Source organism: Staurois parvus, unplaced genomic scaffold (genome assembly GCF_062004578.1).
Source record: "Staurois parvus isolate SC_StPar_1 unplaced genomic scaffold, SC_StPar_1.0 ptg000130l, whole genome shotgun sequence".
NCBI lineage: Eukaryota > Metazoa > Chordata > Amphibia > Anura > Ranidae > Staurois > Staurois parvus.
In genome coordinates, this window is record NW_028317926.1 from 4,300,846 (window position 1) to 4,319,030 (window position 18,185).

The 18,185-nt window shown below is 40.6% G+C and overlaps 1 protein-coding gene across 1 annotated transcript in view; it reads left to right on the plus strand.

The window, feature by feature from the left end:
• LOC149466427 (transmembrane channel-like protein 2) overlaps positions 1 to 18,185 on the plus strand; it is a 146,103-nt gene that overhangs the window by 10,741 nt on the left and 117,177 nt on the right. The window contains exon 2 of the mRNA XM_089672548.1: positions 11,246 to 11,395. Coding sequence (XP_089528674.1) covers positions 11,246 to 11,395 — 150 coding nt within the window. The remainder of the gene's footprint in view (positions 1 to 11,245; positions 11,396 to 18,185) is intronic.

An 18,185-nucleotide genomic window follows, 5' to 3' on the forward strand; every position in this document is an offset into this window, starting at 1 on the left:
AGGGCTGCACACTGTTCAAAAATGAAAATGTATAAATATTCATAACCTACATAAAAATTGATTTTCAAATATTTTTATCCTTAAAGTGTTACTAAGCCTAGGACCCTGCATTTACTATATCTGGTCTCCCACAGTAAACACAACATGGAAGTGCAAATATTTTAGTAAATATAAACTCCTAAATACCTTTTCTCATCAGCAGTTAGAGCAGTCTTGTGGCTTCTATCAGTGTCCAGCCAAGCACATGTTAAAGCTTGTAGGAGGTGTTTTCATTCTGCTGTAGAAGGATGCAGGACACCTGACCTCTGTCTGGACAGTACTGATTGGCCCTGTGCTGATCATATGTTGTCTCCCCCCCCAAAAAAAAAACCTCTCTAGCAATACACACCAAACTGAGCATGTGCAGAGTGACTCCACAAAATATGTCTTACCAGGAGAAAAAAGGGGGACACTGGAAGAAGGGGAGAATCAGAGAAGTCAGGATCAAACAGCATTTTTACACAATGCAGAGGATTAACCCCTTAGGTTCCACAGTGAGTATAACAAGCATGCTTTACTGCATATACAGACTGATTTTACTGTTATGAGTTTAGTAACACTTTAAAGATTTATTTAACATACATTAATTTGTTCAATTTTATATTTTTAAGTTTACAGGTTTATAATTTAATATTTTCTATTTTTTTCTAAATTATTTTTAGAACACTTTTAATAAAATTGTGTTTTTTACAAATAAATATTTGAAGCTAAACACCAGAAAACAACTACATAACAATATGAAATATATACAAGGATGATGTTTAACCTTCCTAAGGGGTTGTATTTCTGTCCATCCACTTCTGAGACTTAGTCCCCGGTCACACCGCTGCGACTTGTCATGCAATTTGATAGTTTCAAATAACAAGACAAGTCTCACCCTATTGTCCATAATGGAAGCGGTCATATAGGTGTGATTCCGACTTCATCGAGTCACACCGATTTTGAAAGTACTCCATGCGCTACTTTTTGCAAGTTCAGGTGTGACTTGCATAGACATTTGTGCATGAAATTGCACAGATGTCTTCTAAGTCCCTCCTGAATTTGCATTGACATCTGACTTTGAAATCGTGCAATTTCAAGTGAAGTTGCACAATTTCAAAGTCGGATTTGTGTGAACGAAGACTTACATAGCTCTACCATGTAGTACAGCCCTGACTGGAGTGCAGGAGACCGTTTTTTTCTCTGCTGTAGTTCAGTATCCTCCCAACTCTCAGGCTGTGACTGGCCAGTCAAAGGTGAAGCAGCAGACTGATGAGTTCATCCCTATGTTGCCAGGGGCGTATTTACCACAAAGCAAATAAGGCATTTGCCTAGGGCGGCATTTTATTTTTCAGGGGGGCAGCAGCCCCCCAGGAAGAAGGGACTTATGCCGCATGGGGACCAGGTGGAATCTGAAAGAGGCTGTGGGCTGCTTGATAGTGTATGCAGAGCCCAACTCTAGTTCCTGGGTATGTCCAGAGCTGTGAAGGTGAATGTCTTTCACTCTGATTTGGAGGGGGGGGTTGGTATTAGTGGAAGGCTCTCTCGGGTGGGGGGGCAGGGGTGTTGTTTGGTCACTGGTGTTGGCCGGTGTCAAGTTCCCTATGCCGGGGGGGTCTGATTTTTGTGTTGCTTAGGGTAGCAAAAAACCTAAATACACCACCTTGCTCTGCACTTTGCTCCTATCAGCATGCTGTTTGCACTGCAGCACAACTAATTGGCTTCTTTTGTTGCTCCTTCCTCTCACGCTCTCAGATCTACTGTAGAGGGCCTGCAAGAGGCTGATAGAATGTCATATTTAGGGACTTAATAATATACAAATCGAACTTCAGCCAGTTCAGCAAGGACTGACCTTATTTTAATCATAATGTGGCCATCCCTGTTTGACAGATGTCGATCATTAGATCAACTTTTGTTAGAGAAGTTGGAACGTTTTTGTTGATCAGCAGCTACAGCCACTGATCACTGTATTCTGAAAATGCTGGGTCCCACTGTCAGAATACGTTGTCCTGGCAGAAGGGCTCTACCTTGTTTGTGTGGATGGAGTATTTCTGTTGGCTGAATGACAAAAAAAAAACAAATGTCAAAAAAGAAAAATCAGGCCATGCAGTGTCATAAACAACAACAGTGTAAAAATCAATAATAATTATACTAATAGTAATAGCCAATAATAAAAGACAAAAAAGTATACGTTTATTTCTGTGAAAAATCCCTTGAATTAAACAGCATCCATAAATCATTCTTTTATATTCTTCACAACGTGCCAAACGTCAACACCATTTCAACTTCTCACCAGAATTATTTGACCTTACCATTATTGCAGGTCACATTCTTTTAGTGGGATATCAACCTGCTATTATTTTTATTCTTCCTCCAATTCACCGCCATAACATACACATCACATTGTACCCAGACAGCATGTTAAAAAAAAAGATATGCAGTTCTCCAAATAACAATATATATTTTATTTAAAATCACAAACAACACCACTGGTACCTGCACTTACCTTTTATGGTGCAATAGTCTGTACCAATATGACAAGCTTCATTTGATTCAACCTCTATGACACTGCAGCTGATTTATCACAGTTGTATCAAGCATTTCTCCAGCCACCCATAATTCTCCATAACACTGCACATCTATTAGGCTCCTGGGTGCATCACAAGCTGTTAGAATGCCAGTGTCAGTACGTTCCTTGGCCACGCCTTCTGATGTGTTTTGCCACAACAGGACATTGTCTAGAGTGCTTCTTTACAATTGAGTTACATAACCCATGCTCTGTTATTTCAAGTGTCTTGGTTAGAGTGGGCCTTTCTGTCCCTTTATCAAAATGGCCCCCTGTAATGGGCACTAACTCAAAGTGACCTATGGGATTTATCTTTCTTCATTTTAGGGCCACAGGAACAAAATTATTGGTCGATGAGTTACTCTACTTTTCAAACTTTTTTAAATTTATTTTAATTTCTTTATTTAAAGGTTTAAATCTGGTATAAACAGTTTGACAAAATATCATGTCTTGTGATTGGTAAGCAATTTTGGTTAAACAAATTATATTAGGTATTCCTGTGTCTTGTTTGAAAACGGCACTTACAAGTTATCAATTCAACATGTCTCCAAAAAGGGTATTATGTATCCAGATAACAGTAGTGACATAGGCAATTATGTTTAACAGAAATTTAAACATAATTGCCTATATCACTACTGAACAAAGATAGTCACAAGCACATCAAAAGCTCAGTTAAGAGCCATTTATTGGTGACAACAGTAAAAATACAGCGACATTTCAGAGCATATAGCAGCCCCTTCATCAAGCAAACAGTGACACCAGTACCACATTCATGAATCCTATAAATATTGCACCAAGAGTCCTAATCGCCTCCTCCCTCATTCATATGTACTTCTATAATAAAAGTTACGTATTTTAAAAATTTTAGATTTTTATTTTTATCTCCTTAGCTTAATTTGTATATAAGCTTTTAGATGGGGCAGCACAGTGGCTAAATGGTTAGCACTTCCGCCTGGCAGTACTAGGGTCGCTGGTTTGAATCCCAACTCTGACACCACCTGCCTGGAGTTTGCATGTTCTCCCTGTGACTGTGTGGGTTTCCTCCAGGTACTCCGGTTTCCTGCGACACTCCAAAAAAATGCTGGTAGGTTAATTGGCTCCTGTCTAAATTGTCCCTAGTATGTGTAATGTATGGATGTGAGTTAGGGACTTTAGATTGTACACCCCTTGAGGGTTAGGGACTGATGTGAATGTATAATATATGTATGTAAAGCGCTGCGTAAATTGACAGACTATATAAGTACCTGAAATAATAATAAAGCCAGAGGTAAACTTGTATCACCCAGCTTTGTTCTAAGTTCAATAGCATTTTATACAGTTAATACATTTACTACAAATAGGTTCCAAGTTGACATTTTAGGATAAATTAAATTATTATTTCTGATTTCATCCATGCTCCATCTTTATTACAGACAGTGGATAATGTTGTTTTCTTTGCACCAGGGCATTAGAAAACTCCATGAGCTGCTATTATAAGCCCTTACAACAAGTTACATTAAATGCAATGATTTCTGCCCTACAATCAGTGGTGCCTCAATTCCTTTCTATCATTCCTGCTGTGGAAAACCTTTCTACAAATATTTAATCAGTTCATGGCAAAGACCAATTAGCCACAATCTGCAGGATTCATTCCTGCCTCCACAAATAACAGCACATTTGTTCTGCATGCTATTGCATTTCACCTCGGGGACTATTTTCCTCTAGCAGTAAACAAAAATCTATTCAATATTTAGTATCTTTTAATAATAAAAAAAAAAAGATCTAAATTGACTTTAAATGGAAAAATGAAAAGGCATTCCTCAATAGGATAGGAAAGTAGAAAAATTAAAAAATTGTTAAATTAGGAAATATAAATGCAAAGTAAAAAAAAGTATTTCTATGGCACCGTAATTTGTTAGGTTCAAATATATGATCATGTTTCAAGAGTGTTCTAAACAGAATTTATATTTTTGCTCAGAACAATTATCTTCCAAAATATCAATTTCTACCATGGTTTTATAAATAATAAAGAAAAATTAAGTCTATTTTTTATACCGAATATCGCTCACTGCTGGGTATCAAAGGGTATACATACACTGTACTCTGCAGTTTGGGCTTTGCAAGTTCCCATGGATTGTTCTCTGCAGTAACACTCCATAACTGGAGGAGAGGCCAGTCACAAGACTTTCTTCCTCTGGTCAATTTTATCATTTATTGGAATAAATGGATCTTCACTTATCTCTCAGTTCTGAAGCCAGTGGAGCATAATGCACATCTGTAGATTTCTCTTTTTTTTTTAAAGTAGTGGTATAACTGCAGCAAGTCGATATTGCTCCTATATTAATGGGGCCAAAAGTAGTTATCATGAACAATCTTTATCTGTCTGTGCATGGCTAACCTTAGTATATAACCGATAACCTGAGACAAGAGATTTTTGTCAAGGAGCCCCAAACCTATTGCAGCTATTTATTTATGCCTCACTGAGAATGTCAATGTGATGTATTCAGTAAGAGACTCATTCCCTGTCTAAGTAATATTTGCTTTTTTATCAGTACTAGAATTTTTCTAACATGGCAAAAAGCATTTTTAAGCACTAATTTGCAACTTCGTTGTTCATTGTTTTATGGTGTCAGTCCACCCAAAGGTGATATTTTATAACTGGAGAAGTTTTGCATTGGCTTAGGCCAGTCATAAAATATGCGATTTTCTTTCCTGCAACTGTGGGCTGCAGGAATGAAATTCACTTATTTCCCCTATATACACAGTCAGTGTTGATGGGGAATCCCTCCCGCCAAGCTATAGTGTTCTCCCGGCGAGAGAGTGTGGGGGGACCATTCTTGCTGGGGGAACACAGTGATTATTGCTATCAGCTATAACCACTGGCAATAATCACATGAAAAATCCGACAGGCTGGTTGTACCCAAGCCATACAACAGTTGATTTAGGTACAATCAGCCTGCCCATAGATGGTTCAATTCATGGCTGGTTCCTGCTGAACTGGCTGAGAGTCAAGCCACCTATGGCTGGCATTAGGCAGCCCCCGGATTTCAAAATTTTAATGCTCCAGCAGATAGTTCTTCCTATCATAATTCTTCATCCTTTTGTCACCCTGGGAATGTTCCCACTCCATTTTTTATATTCCTGCTCCTCCTGTTGTATTCACCATAATATAAATTAAATAAAAAGTCCAGCAGTCAGTGCTGGGGGGGGATGGGATAGGATGTGCGGCAGTACTGGGGGGATCAATGGGGATGCTGGGGAAGGGGAGGAGGGTGTGGTCAGTGGCAGTGCTGAGGGGTTGATGGGATCAGTGGAAGTGGTGGGGGGTGAGATCAGTGGAAGTGCTGGGGGAGTGGGATGACTGGCAGTGCTTGGGGGGATGGGATCAGTAACACTCACTTGCTGTCACCTGTCACCTGAGGGGGAGGGGCTAAGAGAGAGAGAAAGGGAGTGGAAGAGAGAGGGGGTGAGAGAGGGGGGTGAGAGAAAGGGGTGGGTGAGGGAGGATGAGGGGGGTAAGTGAGGAATGGGGTGGGTGAGGGGGGATAAGGGGGGATAAGAGAGAAATGGGGATGGGGTGAGAGAAAGAGGGGGGAGAGAGTGGGGGTGAGAGAGGGAGTGAGAGAGAGGGGGGTGTGAGAGAGAAGGGAGTTGGGAGAGAGAGGGGTGAAAGAGAGAGAGGGGTGAGAGAGAGGGAGTGTGAGAGAGGGGGGTGAGAGAGAGGGGTAAGAGAGGGGGGTGAGAGAGAGAGAAATGGGTGAGATACCCCTAGCCTCGCCCCTGTCTGCAGTCCCTCTTGTGCCCCCCTGCCCCAGTCCCTGTCTGTGGGTAGGTGTTTTTGATGCCTACTACCTACCTCCTCCTCCTCCTCTGGGCCCCTGGTTATCCTGTCCTCCTGTTGATGTTGGAGCTTGGAGAGGAGAGGTGGTTGAAGAAGGAGTCCACCAGGCTCCGGGAGATGCCAAGGATGCTGTGCCCACTGCTGCTCGCCTCTTCTCCCTCCTCCTTCCTCCTTCTCGGTCCTAGCCACCTTTGCGCTGCTTGCCTTCCCCCACTGCCTTCGTCTCCATGGCTGCCCACTCGCTTGTGGAGAAGATATGTGGAGTAAGGTGCTATAATTCTGCCAACACCCTGAGGATGCTGCTGTCCGCACCAGATTTAGCTCTACTGCCCTGCTCCCCACCATCACTGGGCTGGGACTTTCTCTCTGGCAAGGGCAACTGCTTTGGGCCCCACAACAATGACTGGGCCCAGGGTAGCTGCTCCTTTTGCCCAGAGTTAAAGACAGCCCTGCAGCAGGTGTGCAGACACAAGTACTCAAGCAATCTACACAGAAGAGGTATAAGAATTGGTCAGGTGGTTTAAAACTTTCAGTTTAAATTAGCTAAATACATTCCACATGCATCAAAGCAATGAGTGTGCAAAGTCTTGCAGTTCATTTTCTTTAGAAAGCAGTCACAGCCTGAATACAAAAGCCTGCCCTCTACCAGGAGCTGTACAGTAGTTGCAGAAAATTACATTATATCTACTTGTTTTAAACAGTCTTTTTTTACGTTTCTTCAGTTATTTTCTCGTTTCCATGCCTAGGCAAATTTTGTCATATATTATTATTATTATTATTATACAGTATTTATAAAGCGCCAATAGTTCGCTCAGCGCTGTACATTACAAAGGGGGACAGAACATGTGACAGAACAATACCAATACAATGCAAAACATGAGGGGATCGAGGGCCCTGCTCTTTCGAGCTTACAATCTAGGAGGGAGGGGATAGTGGTACAGGAGGAGATAGCTGTGGGTGATGAAGTGGTAGGAAGAGTGGAGGAGGTTGGTCAAGTTAGCAGGGGGTAGGGTAGGCTTCCCTGAAGAGATGGGTTTTCAGGGTGCGCCTAAAGGAGAGGAGAGTAGGTGATAATCTGATGGGTTGGGGCAGGGAGTTCCAGAGGATGGGTGACACCCTAGAGAAGTCCTGGAGGCGGGCATGGGAGGAGGAGACCAGGGAACTAGAGAGAAGGAGGTCTTGTGAGGAGCGAAGTGTGCCTGCTGGGCGGTACTTGGATATTAGGTCGATGATGTAATTTGGGGCAGTATGGTAGACAGCTTTGTACGTCAGTGTTAGGATTTTAAATTTGATCCGTTGCGCAATCGGAAGCCGGTAGAGGGATTGGCAGAGGGGGGTGGTGGAAACGGTGAATGAGTCTGCCAGCCGTATTCAGGATCAACTGAAGCGGGGATAGCCAGCGGCGAGGCAGGCCAGTGAGGAGGGAGCTGCAGTAATCGAGTTGTGATACGATGAGGGAATGGATGAGCTGTTTAGTGGTTTCTGGGGTTAGGAATGTGCGTATTTTGGCGATGTTGCGGAGGTGGAGTCTGCACGAGTTTGCTAAAGATTGGACTTGGGGCTGGAAGGATAGGTTGGAGTCCAGAATGACACCAAGTACTCTGGCCTGCAGGGCGGGTTTGATATTGGCGTTGTTGGATGTGATGGAGACTATATCTCTGGAGTCTTTGGGGGAGAGGAGGGTTTTGTTTTTCAGCTAAGCACACCCTTCTTCCTGCATGCCTGAGATAAAGATAGATGGATTCCAGGAAGTAATGCTACATGAATCTGCCCTTACTCAAGATGGCCATGACCAGAGGGGTGTTTTGTTTAAGTGATTTTGCATTTCTGCCATTTGCGGCCTCAGCTGTCAATCACCGGATCCCAGCTGGTGATTACTCACCGACACCCAGTGATCTCCATGTATCACAGATGGGGGAGAGACCTGTATGTAAACAATACAGATCTCTCCTCTGTCAGCTCCTGCACACTGCTTTGTATGGCTTTGCATAGCAGAGCCATACAAAGCAGTGTGCTTGCATTGAAGCGCACACACACAGCCCACACAGTAAAACAGCACACTATTAACCCTTTGATCACCCCAGATGTTAAACCCCTTCCTGCCCAGTGCCATTAGTACAATGCCAGTGCTTTTTATTAGCACTGATCACTGTATTGGTGCCACTGGGAATGTCAGTGACACCAAGTTAGTTCCCCCTAGTGCCAGAATGTCCACTGCAGTTCCACAGTCCCGCTATAAGTTGCCGATCACCGACATTACTAGTAAAAAAAAAAAATATCCAGTATATATACTGCCATTTGTAAATGCTATAACTTACACTTAAACAAATTAATTTACACTTATTGGGATTTTTTTTAGCAAAGATATGTAGCAGAATACATTGTGGCCTAAATTTATGATGAAATTTGATTTTTAAAATTGTTTTGCTAGACATGTTTAAATAGCAAAAAGTCAAAAATATTGTTTTTTTTTTCTCAAAATTGTCGGTCTTTTTTTATTTATGGCGCAAAAAGTAAAAAATGCACAGGTGATCAAATACCAGCTCTATTTGTGGGAAAAAAAGGACGTAAATTTACTTTGGGTGCAGCATTGCATGACTGCACAAGTGTCAGTTAAAGTAACGCAGTGCCGTATCCAGGGGCGGACTGACAACTCATGGGGCCCCTGGTCAATAGGGGATCATGGGGCCCCTGTGTCCTTTCCCAAACTCAAAAAAGCCTATGAAGAAGGTACCAGGGGCATCTCATGGGGCCCCCTACTGACCCCGGGCCCTCGGGCAGTGCCCTAGTTTCCAAATGGTCAGTCCGCCCCTGGCCGTATCAGAAAAAATGGCCTAGTCAGGAAGGGGGGTAAATCCTCTGGAGGGCAAGTAATTAAAAAATAATTAAAAAGTGTTTTTCTTTTGTGCTGCTCAGATTCAGTGTAGTTTTGCTTGAAAGGCTAAAGTCACCTTAAAAAAAATAAATAAATGCACAGGATTTTGCAGGCTAAAAATGTGCATTTATTATTTTTATACACTGGAGCCTCTAAAGCGTTGCAATCACAATCAACAGATTGCAGGTGCAATGCCAGGCTCCTGCAGACACCCATTAGAGCTGTCTATCTGTACCATGTCATGGAGGGGGGGGGGTGCATGCAGGGGACTGTTCCAAAGTAGCATGTTACATGTTACACCCTAAATACAAATGTAACATGTTACAAAAGGTGAACTTATCCTTTAAATTTTAATTAGAAAAAAAGGATAGTTACATATATTATTATTACTTCTAACTTTTAAATGCTGATTGGAAAGACCTTTCCAGTAACATGATCAGTCAAGGTTTTCTAATAGGAGGAACTCTGCAGAGAACAGCAATGAGCCAATCAAGAAAGTGAGAAATGACCAAGAGCGTGCAGAAGGCCTCCACACAAGGGAGCCATAGCTGGCTGTAGCCAGATATAGAATGGTATGTTTTAGTAACACTGAATTACGTAAAGGCTTGTGTAGCATTTTTAGATTTTTTTTTTGTTTACAAACATTTTTATTGAGGATAAACAACAAAAATAGCACTGCATCATGAAGTATAGTATACAACAAGAAAAGGCACATAAGTAAAAAAAGCTGTCTTATAAAATAGAGTCGTAGAAAAAGAAAGTTCAAGTACATGAATGAGGTAGGCAATTAAATATACTGAACAGTTTCACAACCAGACAAAAAGTCAATGTCTATAAATTTATGATAGCCTGCTATTCTAACAATAAATGCAGATGTGACTTCCAACCATCCCATTTTCTGTTGAATAACTGCATCTTATCTAGCAATGTATATTGAATACGTTCCATGAGCATAACCATATCAACTCTATGCAGAACAGAGGACAAAGGGACTGCTGGTGTCTTCAAATGAAGGGCAATGGCCCATAGGGTAGAAACACAGATAGTATGAATTAGCTTGATTATGTTGACCAGGATCCCCAGAATGATTGAACCCAATAAACAATTTTGCAATGAAAAATTTACTGGCAAGTCCGTTAGGGCCGAGACTACCTCAGAAACTTTACGCTAGATTGAAGAAAGACCAGGGCATGCCCAAAACATATGCACCAGAGAGCCAGCATGGCCACAACCCCTAAAACAGAGGTGCGACATTCCTGGAAACATGTTATGTAGTCTAGAGGGGGTATAATACCAATGGGTTAAAACCTTAAGGGCCGTCTCACGAACTGAAACAGACCTAGATCCCTTACGTATATTATCCACCATGGATTCCCAGTCCTCTTCTGAAAATGTAAAAAAACCGCAATCAGCCTCCCATTTCTATCTATTTAATGCAAAGATGGCAATTGAAAAGGAGAAATATAAATCTGAGATAAGACCCCTACACCGGGGAGAGTCACGACTGATATGTTCAAAATAAGTGATCAGGCATGAGGGTATCAGTCCAAAATGGTAACTAAAAAATGTCTTATTTGCCGACATCTATAATATTCTCAAAGCGGAATGTCAAAAAGCACCTGTAACATATCAAAAGAAATAAAACATGCTCCTCTCTGAAAATCCATTAATCTAATAAGTGCACGATCATACCACCATCTAAGCATTTTTAGATTTTTACAATTAAGTTACCTTTAATAAATCAGTGGCTAAGAACAAGTATGCAGATCATAAGTTCTAACTTCTAAGGATGCATTCTTGCTTTGAGTTAGGGAATCTCTTGTAATAAAGCCAGAAGATCAGAATGACAACCTACTAATGAACATTTCCAGAAAGGTGTCAGGAATGGTAAATACAGGTAGCTGTCTTTACATATCATCATGTAATATAGCATTGCTAAAATATAATTCATTCTCACCTATTACAGTGATTCAGCTTCAGCTACATCATCTGATGAAGAATCATTGACTGAAGAAGAAATGGCAAAACTCATGGAGCAAGTGGAGGAAAAGAAGAAATTAATTTCCACTATAAGGAACAAGCCCTGGCGTATGAAGAAAAAACTTTCTGTTTTAAGGTAACACTGGAAGTGAAACCTTCCAATTGGCATTTATTAAAATGACATTCAGTATTTTTAGAACAGCTTTTCCTTGATACACTGAGGTTCACACCACATGCAGTGCAGTGCATTTTTTCCTACATCAAAAACACATGGACAGAAGATTATACGTTCACACCATTGCAGTGTGTTCCAGTACAGTCCACAAAAGTAGAACATGCTGCATTTTTTTTCTGCAAGGAACTGCACTGAGATGTGACAAAATGCATCAAAAAAGCTCTGGAACATATTTAAAAGCATAAAAATGCATTGAAATGCATTACAGCAGGGAAAAAAAACAACACATCTGGACTGAATTTTTGTGGTGTAAACCAGCCCTGAAAGTCTACTTGAAGGACAAGTTACCTGTATTTTTTTGTCATTCATATATATTACATTTCCGAATGGTCTTGTAGACCAGTCCATTGCAGTGTCTTCTGGTACTAGGATGTCAGTGTCAAGGTTGTGGAAGTTAAATTTTAAGGGCTCACTTTATGGGGTTAACTGTTGGGGAGAGATAAAGATTAAGGGCTTGTTAAAGTGGTTTAAATTGAGAAGGATTATTTTTGCTAGGGCTTAATTTAAAAGTTAAGTGTTTGGGGGATTAAAGGCTATTTTTTTAAAGAATGGTTGAAATGGTTGTAAAGGAAGATTTTTTTTTAAAATAACAAACATGTCTATAATTACCTGCTCTGAGCAATAGAATTGCACAGAGCGGCCCCGATCCTCCTCTTCTCAGGTCCCCATCATCGTTCCTAGCTCCTCCCTTCTTGCTGGTGCCCCCTATTGGAAGCCAATTCCATGGGGGCACTCAGCTGCTGCTGCATCTATTGAGCGGTACACCCGCTCCCTCCTCACTGGAGTAGATTGACAGGATCAGGAGCCAATGGCACATGCTGCTATCGATCTGCCCAGTGAGGAGGGACAAAGCCAGGAGAGCCACAGTTCTCATGCACAGTGCTGGATTATGATGGGTCTCAGGTAAATATAAGGGGGGGGGGGAGCAGAGGGGAATTTTACAATAATGAAGGTTTTTTACAATAATGCATTCTATGTATTAAGGTAAAAAACCTTGAGGCTTTAGAACCACTTTAAGTGGTCTTGTGGTCAGGAAGGATAGAGTTAAAGCTGAAGTTTTGGTAAAAAAAAAAGTGATTGGGGGATTAAAGACTAGTTTTTAAGGGATGGTCAAGTGGTCTTGTCGTCAGGTCACGCAAGTTAAAGCTGAAGTTTAGCTAAAAAAAAAATTAAACTCCAACAGCTTTACTCACATTGATTACCTGTAATAAATTATGTTCCATGATATGCAAGCAGCTGTATCCTGCAGAAATCATCTCTGCAGGAATGCCTGTCCTCTTCCTGTCTCCGAACTTCCAGCACCGCAATGGTTAATAGCTGTGGGTCTTCAGGCAGAACAGCAGTACAGATTGTCCAATGGGGACATTGCCCTCTCCTTCCTCCTCCTCCATTCAGTGAACCATTTTATTGATTATCTTGATAGTAACATAATCTGTAAATGGGGGAGGTGAGTCACAGGATTATTTCCCTCATGTTACAAGCAGTGTATTCAATGAAAGAACATTTCCTAATGAAGGAGGAGGAAGGATGGAGTGTGCCCCACCAGACCATCTGTACTACTGTTCTGCCTGAGGTTACAAAGCTGTTAACCATTACAGCTCCTGAAGACCACAGCCAGGAAGAGGATGGGGCATCGCTGCACAGAAGATTTCTCCAAGATCCAGCTGCCTGCACAACATGGAACATCTTTATTACAGATAAGTGATTTGACTAATGCTCCATGTACACTGTAGCTGATAAACTCATGTTTAGGAGCTTTTCTGTATTTTTTTTCAGCAGCCCCTGAACTCTCCCTAATGTTTTCCTATGTGTCCATGTACACTATGTCGTTTCCAGTCATTTACAGGCAGTTGAATTTGCAGCCTTTTTTTTAATGCACCAAATTTGCATTCAGGAGTAGATTTTATCAGCGTTTCAAAAGCCAAACTCTTGAAATGCGGCTAACCGCGTTTATATAAAACATAAGGAATGCTGCGCTACATTCAAATCAACCAAATTGTGAATGTAGGATCCCAAAATATCAAATCAAAAAATGTGACAATGTTAACAATATTAACAATGCAAATCTATGCGTGCTTGCTGATAATAACAACAATCAAATAAATCACTCAAAAAATGTAAAAACACAAAAAAAACACAAAAAACCATATCTATATGTATGTGCATGAACCAAAAATACACATACATATAATTAAATCACACGTGCCTATTGTGAAGTGAAAAAATAACCATAATAATGGTGACACAAACTAATATCTCAAAGTCCAAAAAATATAAAATATTGTTGGTGAACAATGATTGTTGTTATTATCAGCAAGCACGCATAGATTTGCATTGTTAATATTGTTAACATTGTCACATTTTTTGATTTGATATTTTGGGATCCCACATTCACAATTTGGTTGATTTGAATGTAGCGCAGCATTCCTTATGTTTTATATTTACTTGATCACTGGTATATGATTTAATGCTAGCAGCTCCCTTTGGGATTTATACACATATTTATTTGATTTATACACTTGGAGCTCAGGAGGGTCACACCACTATTGCTACAACTAACCGTGTTTATAAGCGTTTGGAAAATGTTTTTAACTCTTCCATTTCCAGATGCTGTCAAGAGCCTTTTTTCATCATGAAAAATGCATGCAAAGAGTTTTCCCAGTACTCAAATGGACCTGGTACACCATACTTTGAGGTTTCACATGAAAGAAAATATGTTAGACACTGCTGCAATAATTTCTGCACAGAAATGAGCTGGAACACATCCAAACACCACAAAAACGAAAAAAAGACAGCTAATCTCAATAAATACTGCTCCCTCTGCTTCTACTCTTTCTATTTCTCTCAAAATGTCTGAAATAGTTAATTGTTTACTGTTTGTCAGTGTATTCTGGGCATTTTGGAAGGTCTCCTGAGGTTATCTTTAAAAAATGCTTCTAAACGCAAACGCTCATAAACGAGCATAAAAGTGCATAAACGTGGTATGCAAACACGGCTAAACAGACATTTTTTAACCTATGTTTTCCAGCAGTCAGTTTCCATTGTTCAGAAGTGCCCTGTGTACATGGAGCCTTAAGCTATAGAGTTTTATTTTTTTATCTAAACTTCAGTTCTTAGAAAAAAGAATACACATTATATAATTTTTTTTAGAGCAATTACAACCAAACCTTTAACAATCACATAGAAAAACACTAAACTAAAACACCAAATAGCATTGAAGTAATACTTTAATTCTGCAGCTAGACTCTGAAACCAGAGCTATGACATGCAAAGAGCTTCTCTTATCCTCATCTCGACACTGATCAAGTTTATGGCTTTAATTAAAGCCATGTAGCAATGTAATACTTCCAAGACAGCTACAATGGACTGTCTCTGAAACAAAGCTGTTTATCTTACTCAAACAATAACAGAAAATATATTAATTACCTGCATGGGTGTTGTAATAAAATGGGGTGTTTTAATAAGAGTAATAATAGAATAATAGCTGAGTACCTTGATAAAAGTGCTGTCTAACCAACATCGGTAACTTTTTAACAGAATGAAAAAAAGGACTTAAGTTGCGTGAAAGTTACATATTTATCTTTTTCCTTACAGGATTCTTCTTTCTAACTTTTTTTTAAAGGGAAATTTGATAGTTTGTGGCCAATTATATATTTTTTTACACCTTTTTTAAGTTTCAAATTGATGTTTTATATTCATTTTTACTATAGGTTTATCATTTTTGTTATACAATTAAACATTCAACTTATTAGAAAGGATTCAAAGAGCCCTAAGATCTAGGGGAAAAAAAGCTGAAATGTAACTGCCTGCATTTTGTTTTGGTTTTTCTTTTTGTCTTATTAAAATAAAAGAACACCAGAGGGTACCAACTAAGTGCAGTATTATTAAAAACTTTAACCACTAGCCTACATGGCACTTATACCCCCTTCCTGCCCAGGCCAATTTCCAGCTTTCAGTGCTGTTGCACTTTGTATAACAATTGCGTGGTCATGCAGCACTGTACCCATATGAAATCTTTATCATTTTTTTGAGACAGATAGAGCTTTATTTTGGTGGTATTTAATCACCTTTGGGATTTTTATTTTTTCTTAAACAAACCAAAAACCACTGAAAATTTTGAAAAAAAAAAGTTTTTTCTTAGTTTTTGTTATACAATTTTGTAAATAAGTGATTTTTGTCCTTCACTGATGTGCGCTAATGAGGCTGCAGTGATGGGCACTGACAGGCTGCACTGATGGACACTGATAGGTGGCACTGATGGGCACTGATGAGGAGGCACTGGTAGGTTGCACTGATGGGCATTGACAGGCATCACTGATGGGCACTGAAAGGCAGCACTGATACATGACACTGATGCATGACACTGATATATGGCACTGACTGGCACTGTTAGGCAACACTGACTGGCACTGTTAGACAGCACTGACTGGCACTGATAGGCGGTACTGACTGGCACTGATAGGCGACACTGACTGGCACTGATAGGTGGCACTGATTGGCAGCAGTGATAGGTGGCACTGATTGGCATTGATAGGTGGCACTGACTGGCACTGATGGGTGACATTGAAAGGCAGCTCAGATGGGCACTGATATGTGGCATTGATGTGCACTGGTATGCACTGATATGTGGCATTGATGTGGCACTGGCACGTGGCACTGATGGGCACTGGCACTGATGAGCACTGACAGGTGGCAATTCTGGGGCCACACTGATCATCAGGGCACACCGATCATCAGTGCCCTGATGATCAGTGTACATGTCCCCTCCGCGGAAAGCCGATTACCGGCTCTCCTCTCGAGCTGTCAGCGTGACAGCTCGAGAGGAGAGAAATTCCGATACACGGCATTTCCGTGTTTACATGTAATCAGCTGTGATTGGACACAGCTGATCACATGACCGAGCTGACATCTTCGGCTCTTTCCGTGATCCGCTGTGTCCGAGGGACACAGCGGACCGGCGATCGCCGCGCTGCGCGCTCCCTGAGCTGCGCGCTCCCTGAGCTGAGCATGCGCAGTGAGAATGGTAGGACATCATATGACGTTCTATCAGAACGAGAGAACCACCTTGCGCCCGTCATATTACTATAGGGCGGGTGGAAGGTGGTTAATGGTTAAAATGCTTGTAGCCACTCAAATGCTATAAAAAGAGCAAAGAAGGGCAACCAAACTGAAAAGGGGCATGGAGGAGCTCAGGTATGAGGAAAGATTAGAGGAACTGAATTTATTCTCTCTTGAGAAGAGGAGATTAAGGGGGGATATGATCAACATGTATAAATACATCAGTGGTTCATATCGTGAACTCGGTGTAGAGTTATTCACCCTGAGGTCATCACAGAGGACAAGGGGGCACTCTTTACGTCTGGAGAAAAAGAGCTGTGAAAATGTGGAATAGACTCCCTCAAGAGTTGTTTCTGACCAGCTCAGTGGATTGCTTTAAAAAAGGGCTGTATTCTTTCTTGGATACACAGAATATAACTGGATACTAACATTTATAGGTAAAGTTGATCCAAGGAATATCTGATTGCCTCTCGGGGGATCAGGAAAGAATTTTCCCCTGCAGGAGCAAATTGGATCATGTTTTGCTGGGGTTTTTTTTGCCTTCCTCTGGATCAATGGTGGGTATAGGATTATAACTTTTTTTTCAGCTTGAACTGGATGGACTTTTTTCAGCCAGACTAACTATGTAAGTATGTATGGAAGTGCATAACTGGTAGGGATAAGCCAATATCAGGACCCTCATTCCCAGGGAGGCTGTGGATGGAGCTTCAGAACAAGAGACAAGCTGCCCATGTTCACAAACAGAAAGCACAATCCACAGCCTCCCCAGTTTTTAATAATACTGCACTTTGTTGGCGTCCCCTCATATTTTTAATTTCATAGACATTTCTCCTGTGTTCTGGTAGAGCAGCCTTCAAACGTCAGCTCATATGGACCTTTAGATGGACTTTTAAGTTGAATAAGTGGTTTTATATTAATCATTAACGTTCACTGGGGCTTGTTGCTCCCTTAGGGGTTGAGGCTGGACTCTATTTTTCCTGGTTTGCGTCATACAGTATATGTGTTTTTTAATTTCTTTTATTGATATTTTGGATGGAGCCATCTGGTGAGGAATAAGTTACTGTGTTAAATTGATCACTTGCATGTGTAAACAGCTACTGAGCACTATAAACTACAGTTGTTTATTTTCATCAGAGGAACTAGAAGAGCATGTAAACATTTGGAAAGGTTCTGAGAACTCTACTTGCTAGAGTGACCATGAACAAGAATTTATTTTCAGAAATTTTTGTGCCATATATTATAATTAGGGATGAGCAAATCTTCCCGGGTTTGGATTGCAAACAGGTTCACTAATCTTGCTTGAAGTTCACAAAAACAGTATCTCTTCCTACACAGAATTGCCAGCACTCCTTAACAGCGACTCGTAGCTATGCACTGCATTATAGTTTGTTCCTCATTTCTAGTGGCTAACCCGCAAAATGTTTGAACAAAAATTCATGGTTTGTGAACTTAGTGAATGCAGGGGATTCATTGCAACCACATGGTAGTAATAAAACTAAATTTAAAAAATACGTTCACTTTAAAAAAATAAATAAATAAATGCCCATTTTTTTAAGGTAAAAAAATGCGCATTTACAATTTTTTTTTTTTTTTTTGGAGCCTGTAAAGCATTGCACCAGTGATCAGCAGATGG